At 41.2% G+C, this 23,218-nt stretch overlaps 1 protein-coding gene across 1 annotated transcript in view; it reads left to right on the top strand.

Annotated features, from left to right (window-relative positions):
* Positions 1-3,270: 3,270 nt before the first annotated feature.
* faxcb (failed axon connections homolog, metaxin like GST domain containing b) overlaps positions 3,271-23,218 on the top strand; it is a 61,166-nt gene continuing 41,218 nt past the window's right edge. Inside the window, exons 1-2 of the mRNA XM_020527851.2 lie at positions 3,271-3,724; positions 8,866-9,001. Coding sequence (XP_020383440.2) covers positions 3,465-3,724; positions 8,866-9,001 — 396 coding nt within the window. The 5' untranslated portion in view covers positions 3,271-3,464. The remainder of the gene's footprint in view (positions 3,725-8,865; positions 9,002-23,218) is intronic.

Consider the following 23,218-nt stretch of genomic DNA (forward strand, 5'->3'; position numbering starts at 1 on the left):
TTATGCTGAAAACTGGGATGGGGAAGGGTGTGACCAAGGTGTCCCAGAGAGAATGGTCCCTTCAGAAGTCCTCACTTTCCACCCAGCAACATCCACATTCAAGGCTCAATAGCACCATTTCCACCACTTCCAGTGGAATGACACCACACACTCCATGCTTTACCATCACATGGGCTGCTATCATCACAATCAACACACTTTTCATCCTCTGAGGTCCCCATTAGCAACTTTTCTTTCTCCCTGGCTCACCATTATCCATTCTTTTGTCAGACCAACTATTGTTCTCTCTCTCTGGCTCAATCTCCACCTATTGTTCACTACCTTCTCCCCTCCCTTCCTCCCTACCCCCAGTCTTCAGCGTAAATAACATCTTTTCCTAGCTACAATCAGTTCTGAAGAAAGGTCACTGGATCAGAAACATAGGATGTTTTCTCTCCACAGATGCTGCCAGACCTGCTGTGGTTCTCCAACAATTTCTGTTAATTTTCTGTAGGACACTCATGGTAGAAGACACCAGTAGCATACCAGAACTTCAAGAGAGTCAGGGAGCAGCAGTGACTGTAGTGGTCATCACTAAGGAGAAGGTGCTGGGGAAGCTGAAAGATCTGAAGGTGGATAAATCACACAGACTAGATGGACTACATTCCAGAGTTTTGAAGGAGATACCTGAGGAGATTGTGGAGGCATTTGTGGTGATATTTTAGGAACCATTGGAGTCAGAGAAAGTTGAAGAGGACTGGAAAATGTCTAATGGGACATGCTGTTTAAAGGGAGGGAGGCAGAAGACTGGGATTTATAGGCCAGTTAGCCTAACCTCAGTTGTTGATACAATTTTAGCATTCATTATTAAGGGTGAGATTATAGGGTGCTTGGAAGTGCATGGTAAAATAGGGCTGAGTCACCTTGGCTTTGTCAAGGGAAGGTCATGCCTGGCAAATCTGTTAGAATTCTTTGAGGAGGTAAAGTGCAAGTTAGACAAAGGAGAACCAGTGGTTATAATCTTTTTGGATTTCCAGACTTTGGCAAGGTGTTGTATAGTAGACTTCTAAATAAGGTGAGCCCATGGTGTTAGGTGCAAGGTACCAGCATGGATAAAAGATTAGTTGACTGGTAGAAGACAGAGAGTGGGGATGAAGGGGTCTATTTCTGGATGGCAGCTGGCGACTCGTGGAATTCCATAGGGATCCAAGTTGGGACCACAACTATTCATGTTATATCTTAGTGATCTGGATAAAGGAACTGAGGGAATTGTTGCTAGGTTTTCAGACCATACAAAGATAGTAGTGTTGAGGCAGCAGGGAAGCTGCAGAAGAACTTGGGCAAGGTAGAAGAATGGGCATAGAAGTGGCAGGTAGGATACAATGTGGGAAAGTGTGTGGTTATGCACTTTGGTAGGAAGAAGAGGCAATGGCTTTTTTCTAAATGGGGAAAGGCTTCGGGAGTCTGAAGCACAAAGGGACCTAGGAGTCCTAATTCAGGATTCTGTCAAGGTTAATATGCAGGTTCAATTGGCAGTTAGGAAGGCAAATGCAAGGTTAGCATTCATTTCAAGGGAGCTACAAGAGCAGAGATGTACTGCTGAGGCTGTATAAAGGTTCTAGTCAGACTGCATTTGGAATTTTGTGACCTATTTTGGGCCCATATTTAAGGAAGGATGTGCTGGCGTTGGTGTGAGTTCAGAGGAGGATTACAAGAATGATCCTGGGGATGAAGGGCTTGTTGTATGAGGAGCAGTTGAGGACTCTGGGTCTGTACTGAATGGTGAGTTGAGAAGGTGAGCAGGGGTGGAGAGGGGGATCTGACTGAAATTTACAGAATACTGAGAGTCCTTGATAAAGTGGAGGTAGAGAAGATGTTTCCACTAGTAGGAGAGACTGGGACCTGAAGGCATAGTCTCAGAGTGAGAGATGACCCTTTAAATCTGGAGATGAGCAGGAATTTCTTCAGTCAGAGGGTGGTGAATATGTGGGACTCACTGCAGCAGAAGGCAATGGAGGCCAAGTCATTGAATGTGTTTAAGACCACAATCGATAGGTTCTTGATTAATAAGGGGATGAAAGGTTATGAAGAGAAGGCAGGAGAATAAGGTTAAGAAACATATTAAATGTGATGAATAGCAGAGCAGACTTGATGGGCCAAATGGCCTTAATCTGCTCTTATATCTTAAGTTCTTATGGACATGGATTTGAACCCCAGGATGGCTGCTCATGTCATTTAAATTAAATAAAAATCTGGAATAAAATGCTAGCTTAATGTGACTATGTAACTACTACTGATTGTCATAAAAATACCATTTAGATCATCAATGTTCTTTCAGGAAAGAAAGCTGCATTCCTTACCTTGTCTCGGCTACATTTGATTCCAGACTCACTGCAATGAGAGTGACTCTTAACTGCCCTCTGGGAAATTTAGCTTAGCCAGCGATGCCCTCAACACACGGACAAATATATACATATAAAAATAAATGCCATTTCCATCATTGAAGTCTCCACCATCAACATCCTGAGTTTTGACAGCAGGTCAAAGGCTGGATATTTTTCAGCGAGTTCCTGACTTCCCCAAAACCTTTTCACCATCTACAAGGCCCACATTAGGACTATTGGGCTATTCTCCATTTGCTTGGTTAAGCTCAGCTCCAACAGCATACAATAATAACATTCAAGTTAAGACAGTCCACTTAATCAGAACCTTGTATACACCTTGAACAGTCACTCCTCCAACCACAGCATGTGTGGGCAATCTCCATGATGCACCATTGTAACTCACCAGGGCTACTTTGACAGTATCTTTCAACCTGTAGTCTCTATTGCCTAGAGGATAGGGGCAGCAGATGCATGAGGTCATCGCCACCTGTAACTTCCCTTCCAATTTACACCCTTCCTTGCTGGAATGATATCACCATTCCTTCACTATTGCTGGCCAAAATCCTGGAACTCGCTCCCTTACAGCAATAGAGACTATATGGAGTGCAGTCGATCAAGAAGGCCGCTCACTGCCAGCTTCTGAACAGATGGACAATAAATGCTAGCATTAGTTAGCGATAGGGGATTCCGTGTAAGAATGAACTAAACTCTCATCTACTTAACATCAGCTGAATATCACATTTTGAAGCTATTGAAACATAGATGTAAGGCTTGACTGTTGTGAGGATTGGAATGTTCTGGTTAATATGAGTATATGGTTGAGGTGTGAACACAATTTACGTCTCTTCAGGGAATTAATTTGACATGCAATGACATCACTGAGTAGCTGGGGGGGGGGGAACAGGAAGACAAAGGCAGGCGGCAGAAGCGGTAGCAAAATGTTGCGTGTTTTACACAGATACATAAACGGCGTTCGCATGTTTGCTTCTTCTGTAACATACATCGGCATAACATCATTACAGTTCCCCGATCATCTGCAATAGTTCCATCTTTAAGCAGAAAGAGCAGTCATTCGGGGACGATTCAGCTGAACACCGAAGAATGTACTGGGGTGTTGGTTTTGCATCGTCCAGATCATGCGTGGTTGATCTGAGCAGGAATCAGAGCTTTTCCCTGGGACTGTGCGGTTCTGACGATCACTATTCCTTTTATGGATACATAATCACTTTTCCTTTACAGGATTACTGTAGCATCATGTCAGGGCTGGGAGCGGAATCATGGTGGAAGAAAACGCTATGTCTAACCGGGGGAGCCCTGCTGGCAGCCGCTGCATACCTCTTACATGAATTGCTAGCAATCAGGTAATAGCTCACCGTCCATTCTTTGATGGTTACAGCCCGGTTGGGCACAAGGGCAGCTAACCGTAATTGACAAGTGATGTTGTCCATGAATTAGGAGAATGGCGATTGAGCAGAACGAATTGCAAAACCTATTTAAAATGAAAATACATTGACATGAAAGAGATGAAACATAATCAATCGGAAACGTTTTGATTTTTCATTAAGAATGGTTTCAAATTGTAAGTAGGCCACATACTGTCTCCTTCCCATCGGTTGACATAAATCAGGTCAGGTACGGACGCCTAGTTTTCTTAATGTAGGCATTCCTTAAATGCAAAGTTGAATGTATTTGTACGATGTAGTCTTGTTCTTGAATAACCAATACAGAATTTAAAAAAAAAAATTCGTGTAAATTGGACATTTCCTGATATATTTTACAATGCATAACGGCCTCTATTGATCCAACTTTAAGTCTCCAAAATCGATTTATTTCACTATTATATGCAATCCCTTCAAGATTTCATAACCCCCATAACATTTAACTAAGTAGCCTAACATGCGCGTGTCTATGCGTGTATGTGTCCGTTGTTGTGCGTACCTGTGCTGTGTGTACAAATAACGTATATATTCATTTATAAGACACGCAGATTGTGTTATTTATTCTTCGACCTAGTTTCCTTATGGGTCACAAATTAAACAACAAATGCATTTCTCACAAACACACTCCTTAACATAGTTTACATAACATATGAGATATTCAGGATTGTCTGTTCAAACCTGATCCGGTTGATTAATACCTTTAATAAGCAAGTTATTAGGAAGTTATTAGAAAGGGAAATTTTGCCGACAGCTTCTATCACTTATTTAATCTACCATAACTTGGTTATTTCAACAACCACCAGAAATCAAATAATGAACTGTTTACTCTATAGGCTGTACACTACAAGACCATAAAGAAGACAATGTAGGTCATTAGTACTGTTAGCACCAAGGAGAATCGGACGAGGTTTCTACCACTTACACAGGTTAGACAAAGTGACAGAATTATTAAACAAATGTACCATTTTTGAAGGACTCATGCATTAAAAGAAATCCCGTTTTACTTCCCTGATGCTGAAGGTTGTTCTAGTAGGTGCCTGGAAGTAGGAAAATACAGTTATAAACAGTGACAAAATACTGTACGTTTTAGGTGTACCAAATTCAGTTGAAAATAAATCTATTTCTAAAAGTTAAAAACTTTGATTAAAATCGATGGAATAATAATTTATAAGCAAAAAAGTGCTTTTTCGGAAGCAAACTGAGCAATGAAAGACAATCATTAGTGACATTTGATTCAAATTTTGGAAATCATTGTCGAGCTCTAGAAGACAGGTATTTTGACAAAATTATCCTCTTTTCAATTTTGTAACTTCTGTTAAGAAGCATATATCAATTACTCACATTATATGTGTTTCAAATTTGGTGAATAAAATCAACAATATTTCATTATGATAAATTATAATAATCATGTTTTTAATATTAATATTGCCATAAAAACAATAATAACTTAGATTTACCTAGCTTCTATAAGTATATGAAAGGGAAGAGAATAGCTCTAGTGAATATTGGTCCCTTGGATGAAGCTTGGGAGTTAATAGCGTGGAACACAGAAAGGGTGGAGTCACTAAATCAATATTTTGCTTCAGTTTTCATGATGGAGGACCATAGTACCATCTCAATAATTACAGGTAATGCAGAGGTTATGGAAAGAGAAGAACTTATAACAATAATAATCACAAAGGAAAATGTACTGAGCAAACTGATGGGATTGAAGGTACACAAGGGCCTGATGGCTTACATCCTAGGGTGGCAGCAGAAATAGTGGATCCATTAGTTATGATGTTCCAAGATTCCCTAGATGCAGGATATTATCAGATGTGGATAATGGGAATTCTTTGGATGTAGTATATCTGGACTTCTAGAAGGCATTTGATAGATGCTGTACAAAAGATTAATACACAAGGTAAGATTGCATAGGATAAAGGGAAATTTATTAGCGTGGATAAAGTCATAGAATCATAGTGCTATACAGCATGGAAACAGGTCCTTCGGTCTAACTCGTTCATGCCAACCAGATATCCTATATTAATCTAGTCCCATTTGCCAGCATTTGGCCTATATCCCTCTAAGCCCTTCCTATTCATGTACCCATCCGGATGCCTTTTAAATGTTGTAATTGTATCAGTCTCCGTCACTTCCTCTGGCAGCCCATTCCATTCACACACCACCCTCTGCTTGAAAAAGTGGCCCCTTAGATCCCTTTTAAATTTTTCCCCTCTCACACTTAACCTATGCCCTCTAGTTTTGGACTCCGCTACCCTGGGAAAAAGACCTTGGCTACTCACCCTATCTATGCACCTCATGATTTTATAAGCTTCTTTAAGGTCACCCCTCAGCTCTGACATTCCAGGGAAAATAGCCCCAGTCTATTAAACCTCTTCCAATAGCTGAAACCTTCCAACCCTGACAACATCCTTATAAGTCTTTTCTGAACCCTTTCAAGTTCACCACAGGATTGGCTAACCAACAGAAAGCAGAGACTCGGCATAAATGGGTCTTCCACTGATGGTCAAGATGTAACTAGTTCGGTGCCACGGGTTTCGGTCCTTGGCCCAACTTTTTTACAATCTATATTAATTACTTGAATGGAGGGATAGAAAGTACTTTAGTCAAATTTGCAGAAGATACTAAAATAGGTGGAAAAGTAAGTTGTAATGAAAAAATAAGAAATTTACAAGTGGATATGGATAGCTTATGTGAATGAGCCAAAATTTGGCAGATGAAGTTAACATGGGTCAGTTATCCATTTTGGTTGGAGGAATAGAAAGGCAACTTATTATCTAAATTGGGAGAAACTTCAGAGTGCTTTGGTGCAGAAGAATCTGTGTGTCCTTGTACTTGATTCGCAGAAAACAAGAATGCAGGGACAGCAGGTATGCAGACATAATAAAGAAGGTAAATGGAATTTTGGCATTTATTGCTAAAGGAAGACAATATAAAAGTAGGGAGGTGTAGCTGCAACTGTACAAGGCCTCAGTGAGGCCACATCTGAAATAGTGTGTACGGTTTTGGTCAAATTACTTGAGGAGGAATGTAATTGCACTGGAGGCATTTCAACAGCGGTTCACTAGATTGATTCCAGAGATGACGGTTTTGTCTTCTCAAGAGAAATTGAGCAGTTCAGGCCTACACTATCTGGCATTTAGAAGAATGGGAGGATATCTAATTGAGGTGTATAAGATGCTAAAGGGGATTGACAATGTAGACGTAGAGCAGATGTTTCCTCATGTGGGGCAGTCTAGATTGAGAGGTTTTAATTTTAGGATAAGGGGTAGCTGAGTTAAAACAGAGATGAGGAGAAATTACATCTCTCAAAGGCTCATGAATCTGTGGAACTCACAATCCCAGAGTGTGGTGATAATAGGACACTGAATAACTTTAAGAAGGAGATAGATAGATTTTTAATTAGTAATTGGTCGAAGGGTTATGCAGAGCGGGCTAATGCCAGGACGAGCTCAACTACCATCATATCAAATGTTGGAGCAGGCTTGAGGGGCTGGACTCTCTACTCCTGCTCCTAGTTCTCATGTTTTAACTTGACGAAGTGACCCTTAGAATGACTCCCTATTGTGTGGAAGCAGGCCATTCAGCCCATCAAGCCCACACTGACCTCTCAAAGAGCGTCCCTCCCAGACCCACCCCATTCCTGTAACCCTGCATTTCTCATGGCTAATCCACCTAAACTGCACATCTGGGACACTTTGGACAATTTAGCATGGCCAGTCCACCTAACCTGCACATCTTTGGACTGTGGGTGGAAACTAGAGCATCTGGCGGAAACCCACACAGACACGGGGAGAATGTGCAAAGTCCACACAGACATTCATCCTAGGTCGGAATCATACCTGGATCGCTGGTGCCATGAAACAGCAGTGCTATCCACTAAACTACCGTGCTGCCCTGAAGATCCAAGTCTCTTCACCAGAGCATTATAAAAAAAAGTACGACACCAACTGACATAAGGAGACATTAGATCAGATGGCCAAAGATTTTGTCAATGTGTTAGGTTTAAGGAGTGTTTCAATGAATAAAGGAGTTGGAGAGGTGGAGTACTGAGATGATGTAACAGAAGTGGAAATAGCCACTTTTCATGAAAAAGTTAATATGAGGTCCGAAGCTCATTCTGGGCTAGGTATGACACCAATCATTTAAACTGACTGGCTTTTCTGATGAAGGGTCTAGGCCCGAAACATCAGCCTTCCTGCTCCTATGATGCTGCTTGGCCTGCTGTGTTCATCCAGCTCTGCACGTTGTTGTCTTGGCTTAATCTCAGACTGCTGCCAGGGAGAGAGGTGGAATTGGTAACTAAAGATTGGCTGTTGGATCAGTAGATGAAAATAATGCAAAATCTATTAAAATTAAAAATTTTAAACAAATGCATTTTGCACAGCTCTGCATTATTTTCAATGTTTGTTGCATGGATAATTATTAATAGCTTTATAATTAGCATTGCCAGAGAAAGAACGTGCACTTATATAGCATTGTTCACAAGCTCAGGGAATCAAAAATACTTCCCAGCAAATAAAGTATATTTGAAGTGCACACATTCCGAAAATGTAAAGAATTACAAAAATGGAAAACAGTAACAAATTTCTCGAAGCAATCATGCTTAAGTGAATGGAGTGGATAAACATAAGCACAGAGTTTATCTTTCTACAAAACTCACATGAGATAAACTGATTATTGGCTGCATTACTAAGAAATTCAAAAATTACAAACCTCTTTTTCCACATTTTGTGTCATTACCAAGGAGGTTGTTCCTCAACATCTAACATCTCGAAAAATATAGAACTCAAACATGTTTATGTTTATAGCTGAACAACTCATAATGTTTTAGATTAATCTAGGTTCTTCTCTCACTGTGCTGCAAATATTGCTGCTAGCCACCAGTGCTCCCAATAACCAGACTGATTTCTAAGACTGAAGCTCTTCTGATCATAGCTCTGTCTTCAACAGAGTTCAGGTTTTATCATATCCATTAACAATTAATAATTTACCTTCAGATGTATTAAAAATGTTAATGGTAGTGTTCTTTCAGCAAGTAACTTGTGTTTTTCTTTCAGAAAGGAACAAAAACTTGATTCAAAAGATGCAATTATTCTGCATCAGTTTTCACGACCTGAGTGTGAGGTACCTAGTCTGTCTCCTTTTTGCTTGAAGATGGAAACGTATCTTCGAATGGCAGACTTGCCATACCAGGTTGCTAAAATTTCAGTTAATTGTATGATTACTGGTCAAAATGCATGCAATGTTGCTTGTGGCTGAGCTTTTTAAAATTGCCATATTTCATGGTACATTTTAGTGGTTGATCTTCTTCTTGTTAGCCTCCAAGACCACCTTAATATATTGGATGGAAAAGGCCTGATTGAGTTGACAGTTTCAGTATTCCAACATTATTACCCTTGAACATAAATTTCCTGAGCCATTTCTGTTTCCTACATTCAAGCATTATAACCTTTTGTTGGTAGCAACATCTACAGCTCTTACATTAGCAAAACGTTTGGCCATACAAAGTAGTAGTAGAGGTGAGAAATATTCAAGAAAAATTATTTAAAGAAAAGCCATGTATTCTTGTATATTTAAATAAAAGTCTTAATTTTGTAATTGAATTTATTCTGCATTACATTTTAATTTAAAGAAGAAGCTTATAGCCAAATTAGTTTGAATGTATAAATAGATGTTCATAATACCAAATAAGTAATGGACACTAGCTAATAACTGTGTACAACATATTTTATGATTCATGGCTCATGCCTCAGTTACTTTGCATGATGTAGGATCCTTTTTTAAGAGCTGCGTGCCAAGACATATCTCTGCACATTTATTGCTGAGTGGATGCAGAGTTCTATTCAATATTGATCAAAATTCATTGCTTATAAAAAAGGCAACAGATGTATAACTTTGCAGCAGCCTCATAGAAACTGATAATAAGAGATTTCCTCCCCTCATCATTGATCTTTTCATTGAGAATTCAAGAAAAGGGCCAAGATCTGTAATGTGTGATACTCTAAAGTTGGGAAAGGTGAAACAGATGATTAGATGGTTCAGGGAATAGGTGTCTAGATTTTTAAACCCTGGAATAAAAACAAAGAGTGCTGGATGAACTCAGCAGGTGTGGCAGAATCTCTCTCCATAGATGCTGTCAGACCTGCTGAGTTTCTCCAATGTGCTTTTTTTTAATCAGATTTGCAGCATTTGTAGTATTTTGTTTTTTTAAAACGCTCGGCTGGCAAGACAGAAAGATAAGGCATTCATGTTTACAGTCCTAGTAAAAGACAAATATGAGTTGAAGACTGAATATTAATTTAAATTTTGATTGAATAGTGGAAATATATGGTTTAATATGTATTAACCAAACATATCCAAACCACTGGTTCCATTCTTCTCCATGGCTGTTTTCTCAGGTATCCAACTTGACTTCTATGTTGATAGCTTTGCCTGTCTTTGTTCTTCCCTCTGTGACCAGTGTACAGCTAACTTTCAAAGCATATAAATGTAGCACTTTAGCACCAAGTGTGGCTGAAATGGAGTGCAGTGAGTTTGATGAGTTGAGGAAGATGGGGAAGGTGGTGCTTTTTTTTAACCTTTTAGGAATTGATTCTTATTCTTATCCTTGTGTATCCAATTTATGGCACAGAAGAAGGAACTGACTGCTAAGTAAGGGTGAATGATTCTTCATTCCACCCTTAAATCTTCAGTTTATAATAAATTGGACGAAAGTAAGCTTAAGGTGTGGCAAGACAGTTTGACCACATAGAATGCCCATCTTGTGGTAAGTGGAAAGTTGTGGATACTTCACATCATTGAGATGAACAAATGTGCAGGAAGTGTCACCAGCTGCGGAAACAGTTTTCTGTTCTTGATACTGGTGAGAGCAATGATGTCTCAGAAGAGTGCAGCAAGAAGTAAACCTGTGGCATTGTGCATGGCCTGGCTCTGTAGGGAAAAAGGGAAAACAGTGGAAGTGCAGAAGCGAAAGTGGTTTCATTAGTTAGTGGAACGGTATTTCTGCAGCTGTAGTTGACTTCAGGATGGTATGTCACTTTCCTGGTGTGAAGACCAAAGATGTCACCAAATGGCTGCTGGATGTTTTTTATGGGTGGGTCATCAGATCTGTGTTGGTCAGCAGGGATGTGGGACAAAGAGAGGATATCATAGTGGAATACCAAGGTGCGCAAATTATTTGGAGAGACATTACTCATAGAATAGGGAATATGTTAAAAAGTGGTGTCAGAATAAGGCAGGAATTAAAACAATCTAAACCATGATTTCAGTGCATGTATGTGGATGCACAGAGTGTAGTAAATATGACTGGGTGCCTTAAAGATGCAGATTGCTATTTGGAAATGTTAGTTTGTGATGTAGCAGAGACCTGGTTCAAGGAAGAGCAGGAACAATTTACTGCAGATGCTGGAATCTGTACTGCAAACAAAAAATACTGGAAATCACAGTGGGTCAGGCAGCATCCATGGAGAGAGAGCAAGCTAACATTTTGAGTCTAGATGACCCTTCATCAGGGCTCCAATGAAGAGAAGTCTAGACTCAAAACTTTAGCTGGCTCCATCTCCTTGGATGTTGCCTGACCCGCTGTGATTTCCAGCATTTTTTGTTTTCAGTCAAAGGAGAGCAGGACTAAGCATGAAATATTCCTGTATTTAAGGTGTTCAGGGAAGATAGGAAAGTAAGAAAAGAAGGAAGTGCGTCAGTATTGGTTGTAAGAAGGATATTGTGAAGCTGGAGAAAGAGAAGCAGAAAATATGCAATTACGGGCTCAGTGTAGCCTATAGGTCACCAACTCGTGGGAAACATGCAGAGAAATGAATCTGCAAGGAAATTACTGAGAAGTACATACTTATAGGGTAGATAAAATAGGCACTTTAATTATCTTCAGTGTAGACAGGGATAGTGTTAGTGTAAACAGAAGTGAGGGGCAAGCGTTCCTAGATTGTGTGTTCAGGAGAATCTCCTACAGCAATACGCACCAGTTCAATAAGAGAGGAGGCATTGCTAGAGCTGATTCTTGGAAATGAGGTTGAGCAGGTAGATCAAGGGTCAATGAATGAACATATTGGGGATTGTGTTCATTGTATTTCATGGGATAGAATGACATGGAAAATAACAACGAAGAGAAACTGGCAACTAATCTAAAAGGGATCCTAAAATCTTTTATTGACACATTAATAATAAAAATATGGTAAATAGATTGGGGCTGATTAGGGACCATAAACAGAAATCATACATGGAGGCATGCTAAGGTGTTAAATAAATATTTTGTATCTGTTTTTACCAATGAAACTAATTCCTTCCAAGCCATAGTGACAGAGGAGGAAATTAATTCACCAGAAGGATTCCAAATTGATAAGGAGTTGATATCGGGTAGTCTGTTACTTTTTAAAGTTAATAAAGCATCAGGACTAGATGAGATGCTTCCAAAGATACTGAAGGAAATAGGCATAGAAATTGTTGAGGCACTGACTATAATTTTTCAGTCTTCCTTAGACGTGGGGTGTGGTGCCAGGGGACTGGAGAGTTGTATGTGTTATGCCTTTGTTCGAAATAGTTTCTATATTTCCACCAGAATCTGGGAGAAAACATTCTTTCTCAGATCTCCTCTAAACCACTTACTCCTCACCTTAAACTTATGATTGATTGATTGATTTATTGTCATGTGTACTGAAAAGCAGTGAAAAGCTTTGTTTACGAGTGGTATAGGCAGATCACAGCAAGCAAAGGGCGTACATATCAAAAAGACTTAGAGGCGTACAGGTTACATTGCAGGTTACATTATTTGAGGCTACAGTCCATTCAACAGTCTGATAATGGCTGGAAAGAAGCTGTTCTTGAACCTGCCTGTGTGTGTGTTCAGGCTTCGGTATCTTTTGCCTGAAGGAAGAGGTTGAAGGAGATCATTATCAGCGCACGATGGGTCTTTGATGATGTTGGCTGGTTTTCCATGCAGTGAGCCGTGTAAATAGAGTCCATGGAAGGTTGGCTTCTGTGATGGTCTGGGCTGTGCACACCACCTTCTGTAGTTTCTTACAGTCCTGGGCAGAGCAGTTGCTATAACAGACCATTATGCACCCAGACAATATGCTCTCAATGGTGCATCTGTGAAAGTTGGTGAGGGACCTTACAGACATGCCAAATTTCCTGAGCTGCCTGAGGAAGAAGAGACGTTGTTGTGTCTTCTTGACTGATGACCAGGACAGGTCATCAGTTATCGTTACTCCGAGGAACTTGATGCTGTTCACTCTCTCAACCTCAGTTCCGTTGATGTAGATGGGGGGGCGTTCTCCTCCTTTCTTTCTGAAGCTGATGATCAGTTTCTTTAGTTTTGCCGATGTTGAGAGACAGATTGTTTTCCTTGCACCATGTCACCAAGCCCACTATCTCCCTTCTGTATATTGACTCGTTGTTGTTAAATATCCGTCCCACTAGTGGTGTCTTCAGCGAACTTGTAGGTAGTATTTGTCTGGAATTTGGCAACACAGTCGTAGGTTACAGGGAGTACAGTAGGAGGCTGAGGTCGCATCCTTTGGGGGGCTCCAGTGTTGAGTATTATTGTGGAGGAGGTGCAGTTACCTATCCTCACTGATTGCGGTCTGTGGGTCAGAATGATGAGGATCCAGTTGCAGAGGGTGGAGCTGAGACCAAGGCCACGCAGTTTTGAGACCAGTCTGGAGGGATATTTGAAGGTGAAGGTGTAGTCAGTGAGCAGGAGCCTGACATTGGTGTCTTTGTTGTCCAGATGTTCCAGGGATCAGTGCAGGGCTAGGGATATGGCATCTTCTGTAGGCCGTTGTTATGTTGGTAGGCAAACTGTAGGGAGTCGAGGCAGGTTGGGAGACTGGAGTTGATGTGGGCCATGACCAGCCTCTCGAAGCACTTAATGATGATTGAAGTCAGAGCTATTGGGCAGTAGTCATTAAGGTGCACTGCATGTGTTTTCTTTGGTACGCGGATGATGGTGGTCTTCTTGAAGCAGGTGGGGACTTTGGCTTGTAGGAGGGAGAGGTTGAAAATGTCGGTGAATACCTCCACCAGTTGGTCCACACAGGATCTGAATGCTCGACCGGGGACACCGTCCGGGCCCGTTGCTTTCCTTGGGTTGACTCCCAGGAAGACTGATCTGACTTCTGAAGTGGTCACAGAGGGAACAGATGTGCCTGGGGCTGTCAGGGCAGGAATGACTGCGTCGCTGGCATTCTGCTCAAATCGAGCATATTAAGCATTGAGCGCATCAGAGAGGGATGTGTCTTTGTCGGATATCTTACACTGTTTCATTTTGTATCCCGTAATGTTGTTTAGGCCTTGCCATAGAGGTAGGTCTGGTCCTCTAACATGGACTGGTACTGCCTCTGGGCCTCCCTGGTGGCTTTGCGGCAGTCATATCTGGATTTTGGTCTGGGTCACCCAAATTTGAATGCTGCATGTTTGGTCTTCAGTAGGGAGTGGATTTCCTGGTTTATCCAAAGTTTATGGTTGGGGAACACTCGGATGGACATCTTTGGTACACAGTCCTCCATGCATTTGCTAATGAAGTCCGTGACTATGGTAGTGTACTCATCTAGGTTTTCTGCTGAACACTTGAACACAGTTCAGTCCACCGAGTCCAAGCTGTCCCATTGAGGGTCTTTCACTGCCTCAGACCAGCACTGTACTTCTTTTTGTAAAGGATTCTCCCATTTCAGCTTATGCCCTCCAGTCTTAGATGTGTCTGCCACGTAAGGTTGGCTCAGCACTTACAGATCAGTCAGTTTAACTTTGGTGGTGGATAAGCTTCTACAAACAATAATTTGGGATAGAGTAAAATGCCACATGAACAAATGTGGGTTGATTCAGAAGAGTTAGTGTAGATTTGTTAAGGACAAATTGTGTCTAATTAACTTCTTAGAGTTCATTGAAGCAATAACAGAAACAGTTAATGAGAATTATGCTGTTGATGTGGTGTAAATGAGCTTCCAAAAGGTGTTTGTTACACTGGCACACAACGGATTTGTAAGGAAAATTAGAATATATGCAAAAAATAGAGACAGTAGAAAAATGGATACAAAATTGAGTGAGAGAAAGGAAATGGAGAGTAATCATTCATTGATATTTTTCGAGTTGAAGGAAGGTTTGCAGTGGCAGCACCTTCCAAACCCATGACCACTCCATCTGGAAGGACAAAGACAGTCGTTACATTAGAACATCACCACCTGCAAGTTCTCCTCCAAGCGACCTTCCATCCTGACTTGGAAATATATCACTGTTCCTTCCATTACAGGGTCAAAATCCTGGAATTATCTCCCTAAGGGCATTGTGGATCTACCTGTAGCACATGGATTGCAGCAGTTCAAGAGGCAGCTCACTACCACCTTCTAAACAGCAACTAAGAATAGGCAATAAATATTGGCCCAGCCAGCAATGTCTAGATCCCAGGAGTGAATGCAATAAAGCATTAGGAGCTTTGCCTTTCCTGATATATGTTACTGATCTAAAATATGATGTACAGGGAAAGATTTCAAAATTCTCAAATGATGCAAAACTTAGAAACATTATTAACTGTGAGGAGGACAATGCCTAACTTCAAATGGTCATTTGCGAGTTGGTGGAGCATGCAGATGGGCGACGGATGAAGTTCAAAGCAAATAAGTGTGAGTTGTTACATTTTGGGAGGAAGAACATGGAGAGACAAGATAAAATGATGATTATCTCTCTAAATGATGTGCAGAAGTAGTGAAACCTGGTTTTATATAAAACGTGACAGGATAGGTAGAGGGAGTTGTTAATAAAGCATTTTAGAAAGATTTTGATAATGTCCCACATTTGAAGTTAGGGTACAAGATTAAAGTGCTTGGGATTGGAGGTAGTACATTGGCAAGGACTGCAGGCTGGAAACAGAAGGAAGGAATAAATGTTTTCTTTTTCAGAGTGGATGATGGTAACTAGTGAGATACCACAGGGAATAGTGCTTGGCCCAGTTTTTCATTGTATATATCAATGATTTGGAAGAGGGAATTAAATGCAATATTTCAAAGTTTGATGACTACACAAGAGTAGGAGAAATTGTGAAGATGAAGTAAAAAGGCGTCAAGGCTATTCAGAAAGCTGAATGAGTGGATAAATGCATGGCAGATAGAGTATAACATGGATAAGTGTAGAGTTGCACACTTCAGTAGGAAAAACAGAATTGCAGAGTATTATGTAAGTGGTGATAGGTTGGGAAATGTTGATGTATAAAGAGATCAGTGTGTAGTTAATAACTGAAAAAAATAGCATGCACAATACAGCAAGCAGTGAGGAAAGTATGTCAAACAATATCCGAGGCTTTATTAAGAGGGGCATAGAGTGCAAGAGCAAGGAAGTGATAATGCACTTGTATTAGACACTAGTTAGACCTCAACTGGAGGATTGTATACAGTTCTGGAAGGCACGCCGTAGGAAGAATGAGAATGTATTGGAGAGTGTGCAGAAGACATCGCTCAAACCTTTGAGTATAGGAGTTGAGAAGTCATATTGGGGTCGTACAAGACTTTGGTGAGACTTCTTCTGGAGTATTGTGTCTAGTTCTGGTCGCCATGTTATAGGAAGGATATTATCAAGCTGGAGAAGCTTCAGAAAAGATTCACCAGGATATTGCTGGGAATGTAAGGTTTGAATTGCAGGGAGAGGCTAGATAGGCTGGAACATTTTTCACTGGAGCGTAGAGGGTTGAGGGGTTACCTTATGGAGGTTTTTAAAATGATGAGGGGCACAGACAGGGTGAATGGCAGGTGTCTTTTCCCAATTGTGGGGGATTTCAAGACTAAGGGACATACTTTTAGGTGAGAGGAGAAAGATTTAAAAACGACATGAGGGGAAACATTTTTACATAGAGTGTTCGTATGTAGAATGAATTTCCAGAGGCAATGGTGGATGTGAGTGCAGTTACAATGCTTTAAAGTCATTTGATAACTACATGAATAAGAGAGGTTTGGAGGGATATGGATCAATTTCAGGCAGGTGGGATTAGTTTAATCTGTTATTACAGTCGGCATGGACTGGTTGGACCGAAGAACTGTTTCCGTGCTGTAGGACTCAACGACTCTAAAATGTTTATAAGAATCATTCCAGAGATGTGAAACTTCATTTATGAAATTAGATTGGAGAAGTTAGATCTGGTTTCCCTGGAGAGGAGAAAGCTAAGAGAAGATCTAATCAAAGTTTTCAAAGCCATGTTGGGTATAGATGATGTAGTAAGGGAGAAACTGTTCCCACCCGTAGTAGGATCAAAAATGAGAGTGCACAGGTTTGAGATAACACAGGAAAGTTGACTTCCCGACCCAAAACGTCAACTTTCGTACTCCTCTGATGCTGCCTGGCCTGCTGTGTTCCTCCAGCTCCGCACTGTGTTATCTCTGACTCCAGCATCTGCAGTTGTTACTACCTCTGAGTGCACAGGTTTGAAGTGTTTTGCAAAAGAAGAAATGTGATGTGAAAATTATCTTTATCACACAGCTAGTTGTTTGGGTTTGGAATACACTGTCTGGAAGTGTGGTGGAAGTAGGTTCAATTGTAGCATTCAAGTGAGCTTTCATTGATTATTTGAGTAGAAATAATGTGCAAGATTGCAGGAAAAAGGGCAGCAGAATACTACAAAGTCATAATGCACATTAAAGAGCAATGCAGACACAATGGCTGAATAGCTCCTTTGCACTATAACAATGTCATAACTCTGTGGTATTTGAAGCTCTTTGACTATCTTCTACTGTTTCTCTCCCAGTGCTTTATTCACCATCCTGTTTACACTGTTTTGGAGTCATTTCCCATTTCACACTGCTGTTAGATAGCCTTGTTTGATAATACTGAATATTGGAAATTCAAGCGCCCCTGATTTCTGATACATGGTACTGGCAGGTGAGGATTCTTGACGGCTGTTGGATGACTGTTGTTTCCTTGTTAATATAACACATTAATCAAAAAAGTCTGAACTTATCATGTGCATGGACACGAACCTTATCTTCCTGTGTGACCATTGAAAACTTCCATTTAGTACTGGACATATCTTTTTCCAAGGTAGGGAGAATATGGTTGGAATACAGTTGTAGGTGGCACGGTGGCTCAGTGGTTAGCACTGCTGCCTCACAGTGCCAGGGACTCAGGTTCAATTCCACTCTCAGGTGACTGTCTGTGTGGACTTTGCACATTCTCCCTGTGTCTGTGTCTGTGTGGGTTTCCTCCAGGTGCTCCAGTTTCCTCCCACAGTCTAAAGATGTGTATGCTAGGTGGATTGGCCACGCTAAATTTCCTGTAGTGTTCAGGGATGTGTAGATTAGGTGGGTTATAGCAGGATGGGTCTGGATGGGATGCTTTGAGGTTCAGTGTGGACTGGTTGGGCCGAAGAGCCTGTTTCCACACTGTAGGGATTCTATGAAAAGTTTCATATGAATATATTAACATACGTCCACAGTCAAATTTTGTACTAATTGTTGAACCCTGAGGATATTTTAGTTATTTTGCTCATTACTGACATTTGTTAGACATCCTGGGGTGGCAATGGAGGTTGGTAGTTCAACGTGAAATGATTTGGAAAAACCATAAGATTCACTGAGGAAGGGTTACTCAACCTGAAACGTTAATTCTGCTTTCTCTCCACAGATGCTGCCAGATCTGCTGAACTTTTCCAGCAATTTCTGTTTTTATTTATGAAATGAATTGTGATGTCCTGTAGACATTTCAAATATCCCAACCCCATTAGAGATGTAGAATAATTGAGACATGGTATGTTAGGGATATCTGTCAGGTAATGGCTTCTCCAAACCCTTTGGCTCTTAAACAGAGGAGCGTGTTGGGTTCATTTGAGACAGCCTCTGCACATTTGAAAACAGTAGTGAGATGCTGGGCTTTTGTGTCTGTTGTCTGTAATAGGCAAGGAATCCTAAATGTTGTGAACCAATGTTTCTTATGCGTTAAAATGTAACTTTCTATCATGAAGGATACTGGGAACCTTTGCAGACACCCAAAGGTCCTGAGGAAGAAAACAAATTAGCGAATTGCCCTCAATGTGTATATGTAATACTAAAGCAGTGCTCCAGCTGCAGAATTTATATTTGGCGCATGCAGCAGGAGACCTAATAAATTGTATAAAATATTTCTTGGTACTTGGACATTCCCAGTGCCAGATACACTTTCTGGTTCCCCAGCTCCCCAATCCAGAAAATGTTGCCTGTGTTTGGTGAACTGCAAACAATTCTTGACTGGCTGTAAATGCCTGAAATATCAGTGTGCCATAAATTACAGAGGGCTGCACTGTGATTTTTGCTGTGCTCGATCAGTTTCCACTTTTGGATTGTGAGCAGCTGTCCCTTGCATGGTGTATTGAAACACCAGAATAGCACCAGCCTCAGGCCCAGTTCCAGCAGTGCTGTGTAGGGCCCACTTGATTGGATCTGTAATGTAGAGCCACTGGATATTTTAGACGTGCCCCTCAGTCCTAACCTGCCAGCCAGGTTATTAGGATGAGTTGCAGGAATTTTTATAAAGAAGTTTTTGAGCCACAGTTCAGAAGAATTACAAGGATGGGAGGAGGTGATTTTCTCTGAATTTCTTTTTCTCACACTTTCTTCAGGATAAGGAAGTATAAAATTTCAAGTATTATCGGAATCAGAAATTTTCAGATTATTTTCAGGGATTGAGGAAGTAGTTCAATGGTCATCTTTTAATAGCAGTTATCAGAGCAACCATCCAGAATAAGATTCGACAAAATCCCACATAGCATTATAAAGTAAAAAAAACATTTCATTCAAGATAAAATGTGATTCAATTTTATTCACAGTAAAAATAAATCAGAATTGCACGTCACAAAACACCTGTAGATCACAGCAATTTGTTTTGTATTTCACATGTGCAAAATTTGGTGAAAAGCTATTTGGGAGGCCGTTAACTATGCCAGAAATAAGCAAGTAAAGGACACTGTCAGTTCTAGGTTTACTACTAATCCCTATAGTGCTTCACTATATTATTCCTTCTCTTTGTGAAAGGAGAAACTATCACAATATCAATTTGGCCGAAAGCATTCTACAATTCATGAAATATTTCTGAAATATGGTTACTGTTTTAATATAGGACATGCAGCAACCAATTAGGCCATTGAGAGGTCTTACATGCAGCATTGAGATAATGATCAACTAATCTGTATTTTTTCAACATAGTTGAGGGATAAGCATTAACCTGGATCCAAGGTAGAACTCAGCAGTTTTTCATCAAATGGTGAGATAGGATATTTCATATAGACCTGACAGGGATGATGCAGTAGCAATTCTGACCATGCAGCATTACCTCAGTGTCAGGTTTTGATGAATCTTGATACCCAGTGAGACTACATTATTGGGAGCAATTTAATTGTATATAGCACAAGTAAGACTTGATGCATACTTTATCTAAGCTGTAGTTTAGCTCATGTTGTTGAGAGTTCTAAGACTTGATACATACATTATCTAAGCTGTAGTTTAGCTCATGTTTTTGAGAGTTCTATTACTTTGCTCTGAAAAGGATAAAATTCACTGCAATAAATGTTTGCACTGTGTGGTTTGAACTCCTGAAACATCCTCTAATTCTCTCAAATTCAGTGAATTCTTTCCTCAGTCTTCTATATCTTCTCTCCATTTAGACCCTATTTTTACATTGTCTACAATAATTAAAAGTCACTGAATTTTACTAGGTCAGTCATAGGCTTACACACATTTTACTACCTGCCACACACACAATATGGTTGCAGACTTGCTCACCGAGCCAGTGTGTTTGATTGCACACGTTTTGTCACCCTGCTCGGTAACATCGTCAGTGTGCCCCTGGTGAAGTGATTGTGTTCTATCCTGCTTGTTATTTATATGTCTCAGTTTGCTGGGTTGGTTGGCATCACTTCCGGTTCTGTTTTTCAGTGCTTTGTGTATCGGATCCAGTTCAATGCGTTTGTTGATGGAGTTCCGTTTGGAATGCCAGGTCTCCAGGAATTCCCAGGCATGTCTCTGTTTGGCTTGTCCCAGTCAGCTGTCACTAGGGACTGATTTCTGACACCCGATAGAATTAACTTTGGCTGTTGGGGCTGTTATCAGTTACAGCTGTGACTATAAGTAAACATGTTAATTCTGCTGAAATTTGACATCATTGATAGCTCATTGGCTTTGTGAAGCTTTCATTAGCCTAGCCTTTCCCAAACACTTTAGACAGCATTCAAATGAGCTTATGACTGATTTTTTTCTAAGAGTTATTACATTTTCTCGTTAGTGGCTGACATCCAAATTTTATTGGACTACTCGGAGCTTGTAATCTTATTATGGAAATTTTCTCTCTCCCTCTACCTCTCGCCTAGGTTGTTTGTATTGTGTTCTGAAAGCAATTTAAAAAGACAAAAGGGTCATGAGGGCACATACAGTGTTGTCCTACAAGAAAGAATCTAAACTTTGCCCCTTGTCATTCAATTGCATAACCATCACTGAATCCTTCACTATCTACATCTTGGGGGTCACCATTGATCAGAAACTGAACTGGACTGGCTGTAGAAATACAATAACAGATCAGAGGCTAGGAATCCTGCAGTGAATAACTCCTGACACCCCAAAGTCTGTCCACCATCTACAAGGCACAAGTCAGGACTGTGATGGAATACTCCTCACTTTCCTGAATGAGTGCAGCTCCAACAACACTCAGGAAGCTTGACACCATCCAAGACAAAGCAACCTACTTGACTGGCACCACATCCACAAACATTCAGCCCCTCCACCACAAATATATAGTAGCAGCAGTGTGTACCATCTACAAAGTACACTGCAGAAGCTCATCTAGGCTCCTTAGATAGCAGCGTCTAAACTGACAAACACTAGCATCCAGAAGGACAAGGGCAGCAGATACATGGGAATAACAGCGCCCTCACATTCCCTTCGAAGCCACTGACCAACCTGACCTGGAAACATATTGCTATTCCTTCATTGTTGTTAAGTCAAAATCCTGGAATTCCCTCCCTAAAGGCATTGTGGATCTAACTACAACACATGGATTGTAGCTGTTCATGAAGGCAACTTACCAGCATTTTCTCAAGGGCAACCAGGAATGGGCAACAAATGCTGACCCAGGCAGTGAATCCCACAACACACGAATAGGTAAAAACAAGGGTTGGTTGACACATGAACATTGAATATGTACATCTTCAATCCTTAGGCAACCTCTTGAGATTGAGTTGCTTCCACTCTGGTTCAGTGGGTTCTGAGATGGTTGATAATTCCAATGTGTGATTGGCAGACTCTGCCACAAGTGGTTCACTAATGTCCTTTAAGGAAGGAAACTGCCATCCTTACCTGGTCTGACCTACATGTGACTCCAGACCTGCAGCAATGTAATTGACCCTGAACTGCCCTCTGGGCGATTAAGGATGGGCCATAAATGCTGCCTAGCCAGCAGTGCCCTCATCCTGTTAATGAATAAACAGAAAAAAAAATAACACGGTGAACTTTCTGTAAGCTATACATACAGTAGTGTGATGCATCTCCAAATTATACTGCAGCAACTCACCAGACTCACCCAGACTCCTTCAACAGCACCTTGTATACCCACAATCTCTAACACCTACAAAGGGCAGTAGGTATGTCACTGGGAAGTTCCCATCCAAGCCACCCAGCATCCTGATGTGGAAATATATCACTGTACCTTCACGGTCAATGAGTCAAAATCCTGCAACAGCACAGTAGCTACATCCTACAGACCACAGCAGTTCATGATAGCAGCTCATTACTGCCTTTTCAATTGCAGTTAGGGTGGTTAATAAATGTTGGCTTAGCCAACGATGACAATGTTGCATGAATAAATATTTGAAAGAAAGGAACTTGGTGTGAGCCAGGATTCATGCAGTGGATATTTGGAAAGTCTGACATATACTGAAAGTGAAAGATGAGTAGTTAGGCAGGAGCACATTCAAGTAGTTGAATCAGAGGTGAGAAAGCATGGACATGGATTACAGCAGCGCACATGGATGGAGAGCAATATTATCAATATGACAGATGGTAGAACTTGGTGCCTAGAGCAGGTCTGTGGTAGCCCTCAGCGATGACTCAATGGGTCATGGAAACCAAGTCAGCGCAGTCTTAAGGTGAGGCCCGGCACAGTCTGGAGGCAAGGCCTGGTGGGGTCTGGAGGTGAAGCCCAGTGCAGTCTGTAGGCGAGGCCCAGCGTAGTCTGTAGGCGAGGCCCAGTGCAGTCTGTAGGCGAGGCCCAGTGTGGTCTGTAGGAGAGGCCCAGTGCGGTCTGTAGGCGAGGCCCAGCGTAGTCTGTAGGTGAGGCCCAGTGCAGTCTGTAGGCGAGGCCCAGTGCAGTCTGTAGGGCGAGGCCCAGTGTGGTCTGTAGGAGAGGCCCAATGCGGTCTGTAGGCGAGGCCCAGCGTAGTCTGTAGGTGAGGCCCAGTGC

The sequence above is a fragment of the Rhincodon typus genome, chromosome 5 (assembly GCF_021869965.1).
Source record: "Rhincodon typus isolate 14 chromosome 5, sRhiTyp1.1, whole genome shotgun sequence".
In the NCBI taxonomy this organism is placed as follows: domain Eukaryota; kingdom Metazoa; phylum Chordata; class Chondrichthyes; order Orectolobiformes; family Rhincodontidae; genus Rhincodon; species Rhincodon typus.